Source organism: Paroedura picta, chromosome 2 (genome assembly GCF_049243985.1).
Source record: "Paroedura picta isolate Pp20150507F chromosome 2, Ppicta_v3.0, whole genome shotgun sequence".
Taxonomy (NCBI): Eukaryota; Metazoa; Chordata; class Lepidosauria; order Squamata; family Gekkonidae; genus Paroedura; species Paroedura picta.
The window spans coordinates 91,862,118-91,877,027 of record NC_135370.1 but is presented as its reverse complement, the minus strand read 5'-3'; the positions used below and the strand labels follow the sequence as shown (position 1 = coordinate 91,877,027).

The following is a 14,910-nucleotide window of genomic DNA, read 5'->3' as shown; positions in this document are numbered from 1 at the left end:
CCGATTGGCTAAAACTGCTGTCTGTCCTGGTGATGGGCCAGTTGGAAGGCGCTTTGCGCTCAGTCCGTTCACCCGGACTGGCCCTGCTCACTCTTCGCCCACTTAGCTCTTAGACAAATATAAATACAGCTAAAGCTGTATAAAGATATATTGTTCTTTTCTGTAAGCTGCGAAACAAACAATTGTGTAAAGTAGCGATCCCCAACCTGTGGGCCGCGTACCACATGTGGTCCTTCGAGTAATTGGAGGTGGGCCCCGAAGGACGCCTTCTCCCCCCCTGGCATTTACTTCATCCCCCCAGCCCTTTACAACACACTTCATTGTTGTGGTGTGTCTGTATCTTATTTTGAAGGGATGTTTAAACATTACCATAGCAATCAGTGAGCGCTAGGGCAGTGGTTGAGAGTAGAGGAGTAAATTACCCCCCCCCCCACCGGGCCTCAGTAAAAGGCGTTGAGTGGTCCCCGGCATTGAGTGGTCCCCGGTGATAAAAAGGTTGGGGACCACTGGTGTAAAGTGTAGGAAGCAACATCAGGACGTAACACAAAACTGCAACCTGGTATTTAACTCTCAGTGCTGTTATTTTTCCTTCCACTCCTTATTTTAGTCAATTGGGCACATTTATTTCACCTGGTTTTATCTGGGCTTATAGAGCTCTACAGAGCCTACAGTTCAGGCTGGTCCAGTCAGCACTAGTCAATGCCTTGTCTGGATGTCTTTGCCCACTCCAGTCTTGTGCTGACTGACTGCCTCTGCCTCTTGTCAGGTCCTCAGTATCTCCTCTAGAAGACATTTGTAGCCCTTTGACTGACTGGTGATGCGACTCACAAGCTATCGCTTCTTGGCAGGAAGGTAAAGTGACCCTGGGTTATCTGCCTTGTTCCCTGTCTCTGAACTTGGTACCTTTCATTACACACACATGCACCCAGACACACAACATGTGATTTCCGCCAGAGGGAAAGCTGGTGTATACTTGGTTTCATTGGCTTGGAACCTTCCCTTTTTAGAGCTTTAGCTAGTAGGAAAATGATCCATGTCTGGCCTGAGCAAGCGCAGTCCCAATGTGTATCTACACAAAAGACATTGCTAAGCAACAGTTTCAACAGTAAGTGCAACCCTGTTATCTGAAAATCTAAGAGCACTGTATATAAATCTTGACACCATGGACTTTATGTAAGATGAAATGGCAGGATTTCAGAGGATCATGTTTTTAGTGGGTTTTTTAACTGTTGATTTTACATTTTCCCCAGCATCTGCCATCATGGGTCATTTGAATGCACTTTCCACCCTTGCCCATCAATGTGTACTACTTATGGAGATCGTCACTACAGGACTTTTGATGGACTTTCTTTTGATTACATTGGAAATTGCAAGGTTTACCTGGTTAAGGTGATGTCTGTTTTTTAAAAGCAACTTCATTAATTATTTTGATCTTTAGCTTGGGTGCAACTTCTAATCTCTCTCTCTCTCTCTCTCTCCCTCCCCCTCTCTCTGTTAGAATACCTTAAAATTTTTTTTATTATAATTAATTACAGACAATCAACAGAAACGCCCCACCAAATACCTTTTAATTAGTGTACAGTCAGAAGGTTGGATCTAATAGAAAATTTTCACTTGCTCTGGAGGTCTTGTTCAAGTGGAAATCTGGGGGGGTCCCATCACACTGTATCGCTACTTGCATTTCTGCTTGCACAGTTTCTGTATAGCAATGAGACTAGATCTTGTGAAAAGGATACAGTGCTAAATCTGTCTTTGTGCTTGCACATTGCTGGATGAAAGCCTATATATCTTTGTAAAGGAACTTAAATGTCCCTAACTGTATCCTGAATTGTTACCAATTGATATGAAGAGAATTTTTAAAAAATTATATAGCCAACATTTTTATTGCCGTGCAATTTTACATGATCTTCTCACCTATAGAAGAGAATTAAACTAGATTTGGTATATTTACATTGCACAATAATACTTTGGCAATGATGCAACTACATTACAACTAGATACTTCTAGTATACTCAAGGGCCTGACATATTCTGTGGAGTTTTAAACATTTTAATTGTAAACAATAAGGTGCATCACTAATTGGTTGAGAAAGTCTACTCCATTCCAAAAGTGGGCTGTCATGTGGGCCTGAGAGTTGTTCAAGTGAAAGAAGTACATAGTCATCTTGGGCATGTGTAGCACTAAGGCACTAATTTGTGGAGGCCAGAGGAGGCTCCCCTTATTGGGCAGAATAGGATGGGACACCTCATGAAAAGCCAGTAGCAGCCTTATGCAAACACAGCTGGAGTGGGTTAAGGCAAGGAAGGAGTTAAGAGATTAACAAGGCTCTAAAACAGTCATTTCCAACCAGGGGCCTCAAGCCTTCTGGGAGTCCCTGGCAGGTATGCAGGGGGTCCATGGCTATTCACCCTCACACAACTTACTTTTGTGGAAACATCCCCGGGATCCTCCAGTTGCCAGGCTGTCTATTTGGCCCTTCAGTGGTTGAGCCTCCTCCCCTTCCTCCTTGCTTGGCCTCTCTAGGAAGTAGTGGCTGGGTTTAACCCTTCAGGACTGCAGGTGGAGGAGAGGAACCCTCTCCCACCATTCCCACCAGGCACAGTACCCAGACAGAGGGGCCAGACTGTTTCAGCTGGGCTCTCCCCCCTCCAAGACAGCTCCAGGATGGGGTTGTTCATGAGTCACTGCACATGGGGACCCCTCCCTGCCTGCTCAGCCCTCTTCACAAACGGCTGGTGGGAGGGGGGAGAAAGAGGCTAGGGAGTATAGGGACCTCAGTGGGGTACAATGCCACAATGTCTACCCTCCAAAGCAACCATTTCCTCCAAGGAAGCTGATCTCTGTCATCTGGCCATGAGTTGTAATTCCAGGGAATCCCCAGGTCCCACCTGGAGGCTGGCATTCCTAGCCAAGAGTTACTGTGCCTGGATCTAGTGCAAAGATTGTACACAGCCTGCACAAGGATTCCTTTCTTCTCAGGTTTCCCCTTGCAGCCACTTCTGACCCTGGGAAGATATATTCACAGGTCTTGCTATGATTGCTAGCCTCCTGGTGGTACCTAGAGATCTTCCAAAGACCCCTTCAAATCACACAGATCAATTTCCCTGACAATTGCTGCTTTGCATGATAGACTTTATAACAGCTGAGGTGAATGCTTCCTTGTTTTGTTCAGGCAAGGTTAGCTATTTAGCATACTGCACAAAAATGAAACTAACTTCTTATATGATAAGCATTTTATTTTATTAAAGATGCTATACACACTGACACTTTCCCATTACAGGAAGTGGGGTTGCTAGACCTCTTCCCGTGTCTCCAGAATTGACATATCTATTAGACTCACCCTACCCTACCTGAATTTGACTCAAACATTCTAGAGATGTCAACCTTCAGGGGGGACCTGGCAATCTCAAAGAAGTACAAACTGATATCCTTTGCTTCATGAACAGATCAATACCTGCATTCTGGGCAGAGCATAAGAGAAGCCATATTTGATCAGAACAGTAGTCCATCCATCCCAGCATCCTCCCACACAGCCAGTCCAATGCTCTGTGTCACACAGTGCCCAAAACCCAGGGGCCATCAGGAGGCCCCCCCCAGCAGGACAAGAACTCCTGAAACCCAGAGACGACAGAAGATGGCGCTGTGCTAGCCCATTTTGTAATGGGCTCCCGAGCCAAGCAGAGGGCCAGGAGCATAAGCACCTGGCAGACCTGAGCAAGGTGCGCAAACCTCGCTCGCTGGTCGCCCCAGGAGCCGGGAACAGCATCCTGAGGGTCCTACAGATCCGCGGAGACTTAGTTCTCCGGATCATTGCTGCTTGTGCCCGGGGCCATAATGGCACCGTTGTCGAAAGCAACTTTCTAATCTTCAAACAACCAGCCACATAAAACCCTGCATTCTTCTCAGGCTATCTCTTCCCAGCTTGAACAATCAAGACAAGGAGCGGCAGCCGGTGAATTATCATCATAAAGACTGTGAGTTCTCTGCTCACTTTCTCTTTCTTTAAAGCCAGGCACTAGCCCCCCTTCTCCCCCCTAACCAATTCACAAGGGAATTCTTTTTTCGGATGGGAGCCAAGCCAGCTAAATACACTCGTTAAAATAAACAAAAGAAAGAGCTTAAGATCTTACGACGGAGAGCCCAGCAGGAGTTGTTGACAGAACACGGAGATTGACTAACTGATAATTCCTGATCTCCTGAACTCTTGTGAGTCTGTGATCTGTGATTACATGGTGGTGTATGCATCCTACGGAGTTGATAAATACTGCAATGGAAAACTTAACCAATGCACAGATGTTTCCCCTGTTATGCAAGGGCAATTCAAAGATATTGGAAGTAGTCAAAAAGGTTGAAAAGGAGATTCAAGATACCAAGAAAGAGCTCTCAGACAGAATCGATGGTTTGAAAAAAGTAGCTGATGAAAACACAACTCAGCGGGCAACACACCAAATGAGAATTCAACGTCTGGAAGTAAATCAACAAGAGTGGGAGAGAGTGGCAGAATACAAATTCGAAGTCCTGGAAGTAGAATCTAAAGCTAGGAACGTAAAAATCAAAGGCGTTTCGGAAGAATTTGGGAAAACAGACCGGAGGAAGGAAATCACCGAAAGCCTGGAAGACTATTTAGAGGAGGAAGAGATCCGGATTGACAAAGTATACAGAGTTTATTCAAAGGCAGCCGCACGCAAGAAACAACCAAGAGATACCTTTGTAAGCTTTGACAGCAAGGCTGCAAGAAACAATCTACTCAAAAAGCATCGGGAGATGCTGCTGAAATTGGTGGATTAAGAAGCACAAATGTTTCAAGACTTGCCAGCAGATATATTACGGAAAAGAGCACAATTTCATTTTTTGCGACCACCTGAAGAATATGACAAACAGTGGAGCAATTACCTGGACTTTTTAAAGAAAGACAGCAGTAACTTTTAGGTTAGGGCTAATATGCGACTTTATACTTCTTAAGATAATAACAGTATATTCTCATACGTATCAATAATTACTTTGCTAAGAAAGAGCAGTAACTTTTTGGTTAGGGCTAAGTACTGTGTGCAGAGGAGGGCTCACTTCAAGAAGGACGTAGATAAAATTGAAAGGGTACAGAAGAGAGCGACGAAGATGATCTGGGGCCAAGGGACCAAGACCTATGAAGATAGGTTGAGGGACTTGGGAAATGTTCAGCCTGGAGAAAAGGAGGTTGAGAGGGGACATGATAGCCCTCTTTGAGTATTTGAAAGATTGTCACTTGGAGGAGGGCAGGATGCTGTTTCTGTTGGCTGCAGAGGAGAGGACACGCAGTAATGGGTTTAAACTTCAAGTACAACGATATAAGCTAGATATCAGGAAATTGTTTTTCAGTCAGAGTAGTTCAGCAGTGGAATAGGCTGCCTAAGGAGGTGGTGAACTCCCCCTCACTGGCAGTCTTCAAGCAAAGGCTGGATACACACTTCTCTTGGATGCTTTAGGATGGTTAGGGCTGATCCTGCTTTGAGCAGGGGGTTGGACTAGATGGCCTGTATGGCCCCTTCCAACTCTATGATTCTAATATGCGATGACTATATATTTCTTAAGATAATAACAGACTATATTCTCATATGTATCAATAATTATTTTGCTAAGAAAGACAGCAGTAACTTTTAGGTTAGGGCTAATATGCGATGAGAACTGACTATATACTTCTTAAGATAATAACAGACTATACTCTCATATGTATCAATAATTACTTTGCTAGCTGGTCGTTTTTTTTTTTTTTCATCTTTCTGTAAACGCTTTATATGTTATAAAAATAAAAAATAACAACAACAACAAAAAAGAACTCTAGAAACCCTTCCCAATTGGTTGGTTTCTGCATGGACTTTGGGGATTTTTAGTTCATTAGGCCTTCCCTGTGTGAAGCAAGGGCTCCTGATTAGGGTTGGGTGCTTCAGCTGCTAAAGCAGCCATTCGTGCCTGAAGCAGCCAGTGCTGTGGCACGGGGGGAGGCAGCACGGGCACTGCCCCTCCCCCAAGCCACGGTGCTGGCTGCTGTGGCAGCTGAAGCAACCGACCCTAATCCTCATGGCCCTTGGGATTTGTCCACTGTGTTACACAGAGTGGTGTACTGGATGGGCTGCTGACCTGACCCAACATGGCATCTATTTTGCTCTTATGACTGGGGCACTGATGCTGTCTTTCTTGGTGCTTGGGGGGCAACAGAGGGAGAGCTTTTGGAGTTCTGGCCCTGTGAGTAGACATCTTGATGATCCCTTGGATTTGGTGTTTGTGTGACACAGAGCAGTTGATGGAGCTCTGCCCCAAGGTAGAGGCACAGCTCAGCCCCCTGTGATTTCAAGTGCAGAAATGGTCTATTGAAGGGAACTGTGCTTTTGAGGAAGCCTATGTAAACGTTGCTGTATCCAATAAAGAAACAATTAAGGAGCAACATTTTATCTGATAAGTCTCTACTAACTATGGAAGTCAGTTATGATGTCCTGCTGTTCCCAGGGAAGGGGAGAGCATAACATGCCTAATTAGTTTTGTAGTTTGTGGGCCTCTTGAGTTACCAACCTAGTTGGTTGTGTGTGTTCAACAGATATGTATGTTCAAATCACTAATGACACCCAGCTCTTCCTCCTGATGGATGGCCACCTTGACTCACCTATAGACTCATTAGCCAGATGTCTGGTTCAAGCAGAGTTGTCTGGAATTCAATCCTTCAAAGATGGAGGTCCTATGGTTCAGTAGGAAGGATCCCAGTGAGCAAGCACTATTGCCCTGCCTGGATGGGGAGCAACTACCAGTGGCACACTCAGCCAGGAACCTGGGCATGAACTTTGACACCTCCCTCCATGGAGGAACAAGTCACGAGTAGTGTGGCTGGCGTTCTTCCACCTGCACCAAGGTAAACTGGCCTACCTGACCTCAGAACACCTAGCCACAGCAATCCATGCAACGGTCACCTCTAGAATAGATTTTTATAGCTCCCTGTATGCAGATTTCCTGTCAGCCCTGTTTTGGAAAATCCAGCTGGAACAGAATGCAGCAGCATGGGTTCTCACAGGAATACCCTGGAGGGCTTACATTTGGCCCCTGCTCCAACAACTGCACTGGCTACCACTTGAATTCCAGATCAGGTGTAATCATCTTGCCATCTAGGGCCTGTGTACCTGAGGGACCACCTCTCTGTTTACACCCCCAAATAGCACTACACTCCTCAAATACCAACAAACTGGGGGTCCCTGGCCTCAAGGAAGCATGTCTGGCCTCAACCAGGCCAGGACTTTCTCTGTCAGGGCCCCTGCTTGGTAGAGCAAGCTCCTAGAGGAGATCAGAGCCCTGTCAGAACCCAAACAATTCAGCAGGGCCTGCAAAATGGAGCTCCTCCACCAAGCCTTTGAGGCCATTAAAACAACACCACCAGCTAGGGCCCCAGAGCCCCCCCCCCCAGCTGCACCCAACGGTGACAAAACAGAGTGACTCCTCACTGGCCACCCATTATCCAAGGTTAGACCCACAGTTAAGTAATGAAGGTTGAATGTTGTATTATCTAAAGTTATAATGTTGTGTTCATACTGCTAAATCCTTAATTATTATTACATTTTCTCTGTATTGTATGTACCAGCACTCCTACTGTAAACCACCCTGAGCCCAAGGGAGAGTGGTATAGAAATGTAATTAAATAAATATATTCGACTTGAAAAATTCTTTTGTTGAGACTTGTGCCACAATAATTATACTTAAAACATATGAACAAATTTTGAGTCCAGTAGCGGCTTTAAGACTAACAAAGTTTATTTAAGGTATGAGCTTTTGTGTACATGCATGCTTCTTCAGGTACAGGGACATTGTATCTGAGGAAGTGTGCTTATACATGAAAGCTCATACCTTAAATAAACTTAGTTGGTCTTAAGGGTGCTACTGGACTCAAAATTTGATCTGCTGCTTCAGACTTACATGACTACCCATTTGAATTTAAAACATACCTTCTTATTAAGAACTGTAATCTGGTAAGAACTTGTAATTTACCAATACTCTGTTTCCCAGGCTAGTGCATGTATGACATCATGTATGCCCCCTATGCCTATTCCTCCTTTGATTTTTTTAAGGATGAGAAATAGAGCTCTCTTGACAATCTGTCCAGGCTTTTGTTTTGTGAAGTGATAGATAGCCTCACGATCCTACTAGTGGATATGAGATATATATCAGGTGCAGATGGGCCTGACTGGTGCTAAATGACTATTGGATGGCATCCAGCATGGACCATCACATAATTGGCTTATGTTCACTCCTGTATAGGTGCTCAGCCAATTTTTCCTCCTCCATCTATCATCTCTCTAAGCTTGCCTATAAACAAGCTCCCACTTGTTTCCTGCTTAACTTTATCATCAAAGACAGAAGTGAGGAAAGAAGCAATAAAATGGAAAGAGAAGGCTGCTCACATTGTAAAAGATAAGAGGCAGAAAAGTGCTGTGGTCAGGGGGGTGGGGGGTTCATTAGCTGTTTACAAAACTGACTTTTTTTTCCTGCAGAGTTCCTCAGTTACTACTTTCTCAATCATCATAGAAAATCTTAATTGCTTTAACACTGGAATAATTTGCAGAAAGTATATTTTCATCAATGTTGGAAAATCATTCATAATATTTGATGATGACACTGGAGATCCGGTAAGCTCTAGCAACATAGAAGGAAAGAATATAGATATAATGGTGCAAATGTTTATATGTAGAACATGATAAAAATATGTCCACTAATCAACATGCGAATCCTGCATTGACTCTTTGGGATTTGAGGACAATGTTATCAAATAACTTTTTAATAACAAAAGATATTGAAAGTGAAATTTGCACTAGATCCAAGATGTAATATCATGCTCTGACAAACCTATACTTGTAATATTTTTTAACTATTAAAGCTCAGATAATTGCTAAGCATTTTGGGTTAAATTTCCCAACCATTTAATGTGATTCTAAGAAAATGTAAACACTCATTGAAGTCAGTAGGATTTATTCTTTACTAAATGTGTTCAAACTGTGATGTTACTCTTGGTACATAGTAGATTTTTTAAATGCACTCCATGTGTTTCAGCCCATTGATAGTTCACTTACTCTGTGTGAGCCTCTCCCCTCTCCAGCTCTATCAGCTTGGTCCTTGGCTGTCCTGCTAGCAGGTCTCCAAAGATTTCAGAATGGGAAGAAAAGGGATTGTTTCACCTGATTATCACAGAACAGCAGCTCTTCTTAGGCCCAGAGCTCTGCTCTTCCTGCTTCCTTGGCCTCTTACAGGAGCCCATTTTAAAGAGGCTTTATAGCCCCATCCTTCTTCCTTGACTGCCAGTCCTCACCTGCCCTATTCCTCAGGAGTGGTGCTTGTTTTCTCTTTCCCTTTTCCTCCTCTCAGCCTCCCTCTTCCAGCTATCCCTTTCATTGGGGCTGGTTAGGATAGGCTGTAGGCCATCTGGACCCATCCCTTCTTTCCCTTGGGCTTGCCCCTCCTCAGGCCTCAGTGGTTGAGCTGCTTCTCGGCCTGGATAGCCTCAGCCTTCCCTGTGGCTGCTGGTGTACAAACCTTGTGGTAGCTTGGAGTCCAGCATCATCCCCAGATATTCTGGCTGTCAGATGAAAGAGACCAGTGAGGGTGATGGAAGCTTTCCTTTGGATATATTGAGCTCAGATTTACATTTACAGTTGTATGGCCTGGATCTATTGTACTTGTAGAAATACTTCCACCCATATAGGCCCTTCACCAGTCTCAGAGATCTAGATGGTACCCTCTGTTTATAGAGATTTATTTTATGAGTTTATAGAGCCAATAAGATTCACTATAAGGATGTGTAAAGGTTCTTAACCCAGCGCATAATTAATATTTGGAATTTTCTATACAGTGTTATAGCCACTGTCATAAAATCTTTAAAAAGAAGATTAGATAGATTCATGGGTATTGGTGTCCATTCCTCTGACTATTACATTTTGGGGGGAGAGGTAAGGTTAAGAGTGGTTTTGATCTGTGCCTGCTATGAATTTCTCAAGAATAAATAGATGACAAATATTAGAAAAAGGACTCTGGCTGGATCCCTGGACCGAATCAGAAAATCTTTTAAAAATTATGTTCTTATGAATCATTGCTTGGCTGTTTCCTCATTTATTTCAGTGGAACTTGAATCCTAAAGTGGTTAGATTAGGAACGCTGGGATCAATAGCATCTGTCCCTATATGATCATTTCCATCATCTCAGTGCACTGCAACAACTCCTATGTATGCATTTTTAAATCTCTGCCCTCATTTTTGCATTGGCAGATAATCTAAGGTGACCAGAATTTCACCACCAAAAGGCCTCCCCTCCCCCTCCCCCGCCCCCTCCCCAGTGAGTTAAGCAGTGGTGGCACTGGCAGCTAGCATATTAAAATTTGTCCAAAGCCACTTTTAGACACATCTAATGCTTTTTTGCCCCCATTTTTATCACATATTTTGAAGATCTAGAGCTGTTTAATAAATACTACACTCACTAGACAAGTAACTGTGTGTTTTCAATAGTTTTACCAAATTTTCAAGTTGTTAAAGTTGTTAAAATTTCATGAGATCCTACTATATATGGGCTGACTTTTTTTTTACAGAGTCCTTTGAGTTACATAGACAAACTACAACAAATACATATATGGAAAGCTGGCTTTTTCACACTTGTTCATTTTCCTAATGAACACATCACTGTAATGTGGGATCAACGAACAACTCTTCATGTACAGACAGGCCCTCAATGGCAGGTAACGACAAATCATTCACTCTAATTATGATTCCTATAAAGCCACTTTTAAGTGTCTTGAGCATATGATAAACTTTCCTTTGGAAAACAGTGGGGTATAAAATATGCTTTGGCTGAATTGTGCCCTATGTGTCTCATGTGAGAATATTAATGTGATTATTGTGGGTATATTGTGGCTGAAGACTGTTTTATTCTGTTTGGCTTACCCTCCAAAAACTGTTGTTATCCTCTTTGTGGTTTTTAGTATTTCATGTTTTTATACATTTGTATTGAATTATTGTATATATACTTTTAATTTAAAATATTATTTATAGTCCACTATTCTTGCAGAGTAAATCAATGCAATCAACAGGATGGGCTATTCAGTAAACAATGCAATATGATTAGGGTTGTAGAACCAACCAGAAGTATAAAAACAGAACTGAAGAATAGCATAAGCACTAACACGAAACATTACATTACTAGGAATAAAGCCCATTGTAGTCAGAATACAAAGGGCGCTAGCAGGCGCTTGACGTTGTGGGGAGGGGCTCTGGCAGGGGTCCGTGTAAGCAGCCCCGTACTGTGCAGCAGTGGCAGCCCCCCCAGTGGGTAGAAAGGGAGAGGGGTGGTAGAGGTGGTGCATCGGCAGCTGCCCATAGTGTGGGCCGGATGGCGGAGGGAGAGGGATGAAGACGCAAGGGTAGCATGAGGGCAGGGAGCTTACCATTGCGAGCAGCCATTTTGGAGGGCGGGCGGCGGCTCGGCGTATCCAAGAATACAACGGGCGCTAGAGCTTGGCAGTGGGAAGAGGAAGGGGAGGAGTTTGTATGATTTTGAAGTCCCACCTCCAAACCTCCAGGAATATTTCCAGCCCAGGGGTAGCCAACCTCCAGGTGTGGCCTGGAGAGCTCCTGGAATTAAAGCTCACCTGCAGAGTATAAAGATCAGCTCCCCAGGCAGAAAGGGCAACTTTGGACAGGGTTGTGGTAGAGAAGAAACATTTAAGGCTTCCCACACAGGTTGTTGTTGAATTGAAAGACTTGAGGCCTATTGCACAGGGTTGTTATGCATATGAAACAGGAGACAAAAGAGCCAGTTTCCTCTGCAGAATAACGCTGTGCAGTGGCCTCAAATCTGCAGAGTTGCAAAGAAGAAAGACACATGGCTTGGCTGTGTCTAACCTCCAGGCAGAGCAGTATTTTAAGTGAGAAGGGGCTTATCTGTGGCCTCCCTGTCAGCCAACTGTTTGGCAGAAGGGGAAAGACCCCCGCCCCTCAAAAGGAAGGCTCTCAGGCTCTCCTGCGTTGCTCTTGGAAAGGCCTCCTTCCCTCAGTCAGGGGCTTTCAGAGGTTCCTTCGCAGCAGGCTTGAAGGGGGGGAGGGGGAGCACTCTGCAGCCTCCTGCCAGCTCTGTCAGGGTTCTGAGGCAATTTGCAGTTGGACATGACAGTTAGGACAGCCTTGGGGCAAAAAGGGCTGGCGCAGCCTGTCCAAGCCTCTGTTCTCATCCCCCTTGGCAGCCCCACTGACCTCTTCTCCCTTTGGTGGTCAGGAGCAGACTGTCAGCCAGACTGGGCTGGCTGAATGGAATTTTGGTCAGTCCTGGTGAGGGGCCAATAGGAAGGTGCTTTGCGGCTCCTGATTGGGCCCTCTGAGTTTTTATCCTGCACAGGGCCCACCCTAACTCCTCCCCAGGTGGCCTTACTCTTTTATTTAATACCACAGGAGCGGTTAAAGATTGAAAAAATCACATAGTAGGATCTTTATTTAGGCAAGCTATATACAGTAGTATAGACCACAATCCCTAATAATTTATCAAATCTTGTGAAACGTTTCATATAGTGCAACCATATTACCCGTGTAGAAAATCCATCTTGAATACCTGTCCCAAGGGCTTTAAATAGAGATTATAAAGAATGGGGAATAGAATTGTGCCCTGTGGAACGCCACAGGATGCGTCCCACAGTGAGGAAAACTAGTTTCCAATAGTAACTATTTGTTCTATGAAGGTTTGAGCAGATAAGGTATCCAAGAAGAACTGGAATTTGTCAGCAACTGTTCAATCACTATGCCTAGAAAAAGCAGGTTAGAAATCATAGAATCATAGAATAATACAGTTGGAAGGGACCTCATGGGTCATCTAGTCCAACCCCCTGCACTATGCAGGACACTCACATCCCAATCGCTCATCTACTGTAACCTGCCACCCCTTTACCTTCACAGAATCAGCCTCTCCGTCAGATGGCTATCTAGCCTCTGTTTAAAAAATTCCAACTGAAATCAGATAACTGGCTGTATCGTTTTTCTGTAGAATGAAGTTTTTAAGTAGTACTTCTCTGAATGTTCAAGAAAAGGTGTACTGAGTTAGTGACTGATTTATAATTGATACAAAATGTTTATTGGCTTAGGTGGGCTGCCAGTGCAGATCTGAGCCAGCACAACAGATGCTGGGGCTGGCTTATCCTGCAGGCCAATTTAAGCCAGCGCAAAGCTGAGCGGGTGCAGTTAATCCTGGACTTGACTGGCTTCTTGTGCAAAAAAGAAAAGTAAGCCTCATCCTGGTGCTGGCTTAGCTTATCCTGTAGCCCAGTTTAAACCAGGCTGCACAAGAAGCCAGCACATAGGTCAGCTGGCAGGGCCAATCCTGGCTGGGCTGGCTTCTCCTGCAGCCTGGTTTAACTTGGCTGCACGAGAAGTCAGCCCCAAGCTTGAGCCAGCAAGAATAGTCTGTTACCTGCTGATTTGAGCTGTCTACTGCAGTCCCTTTGAACTGTAAAGGAATTGCGGTAGAATCCTGAGAAATAGCTGAGAGTCAGGAGCAATCTGTTCATCTTTGTGTTTTCTGTGCAGTCCCACATGGGTCTGCATCTTCACAAGTGTGCCATGGAGAAGAGCTAGCAAACTTAATTTTTTCCCCTAGTAGCTCCCAAGAGTGCTCACTGCTCCCCTCAGAGAGGGTGACTTTCCCACCCAAAGGTCTGATGATGTGGAGGGGGTTAGCACTCTCCCCTCAATTCTTTTGCTGCCTGGTGGGGAGAGAGCTCTTTACTCAGTAGTTTGTTATTTCTTCTGATCAGAATTTCCTGTGTCACCTGTGTGACATTCTGTCAGCTTATCACAGCCATTTTTTCTCAGGATTGGATAAAGGACTCTTTTTGAGATTTTCTTCCTCAGATCATAGAGAGAGACTGTGACTGTTTATGCACTGGGAACTTCACTGCCCCAGCTTCCATACAAGAACACAAATTGGGGGCAGATGAGGTGCACTGGGCCAAATACTCCCCCATGTGGGTGCAGGAAGAGGTGGGGCAACCTGCTACGACTAAAACTCCAACCTGCAGCCCGGCATGAAACCTCCAGTGCACAAACTGTCTGTGAGCAGGAGTTGCTAAGGAACAGACAAGCTTAAGGGGGAAGAGAAGCAGGGGGTGAAGGATAGAGGGGCAAGATATGGACTGGAGCTCAGAGAGGTGGTTGGTGACAACGGTGGTGGAGTGTGTAGACAGAACCTTCAAAGAAGGGACAGAAAAGAATCCAGAAATAAGAGACCTGGTGACAGACAGAAACTGGAAAAGCCTGTACAAAACAGGAAGGAAATGGTTGATTCTGGCTGAGACACCAAGTTTTGACGGGGGAAATTACTATTGTGACAGAAGTAGTAGTTTTTAAATGATTATAATCACTCCATGGTTTCTGTTCATTGATTGTCATTGATTACATATATAGGTTTTAAATACTGTACTGGATATTCTATTAACTATATTGTAGTGACTATATTTTCATATATGATCAAGACTGTTAATACTTGCAGAGTGATTATTTTTGGACATCATTGCATATTTGTGTTGTTCATATTAGTGTTCAGACAACTTTTTACTTAGAAAGTTTCTGAGTATTGTACCATATTTGTCTCTTTGAGCTTTTATTAACCATAGATAGGCAGAAGCCAACTACTTTAATGCAGATATTGAGACTACTAAAACTGGTTTATGACTTACAGTTTGTGATAAGCCAAACATTAGATGTCTTACTTAAAGTCACATTACTATAAGAAATCTCCAAAAACCAATAAAAGTGTAACTGAATTGGTAAACTTTTGGAGAAGGAACAGAAAAGAGAAATGCCGCCTAAGTACAAAAAGAAGACTGGAGGAGAAAAAGATCTGGAGGAGTCAGAAGATCTTTCCCAAATCTTATAA

At 44.0% G+C, this 14,910-nt stretch overlaps 1 protein-coding gene across 2 annotated transcripts in view; it reads left to right on the top strand.

Annotated features, from left to right (window-relative positions):
* OTOG (otogelin) overlaps window positions 1-14,910 on the top strand; it is a 180,046-nt gene that overhangs the window by 69,476 nt on the left and 95,660 nt on the right. For both annotated transcript variants that reach the window (XM_077321603.1, XM_077321602.1), the window contains exons 25-27: window positions 1,251-1,389; window positions 8,505-8,639; window positions 10,586-10,732. In XM_077321603.1, coding sequence (XP_077177718.1) covers window positions 1,251-1,389; window positions 8,505-8,639; window positions 10,586-10,732 — 421 coding nt within the window. The remainder of the gene's footprint in view (window positions 1-1,250; window positions 1,390-8,504; window positions 8,640-10,585; window positions 10,733-14,910) is intronic.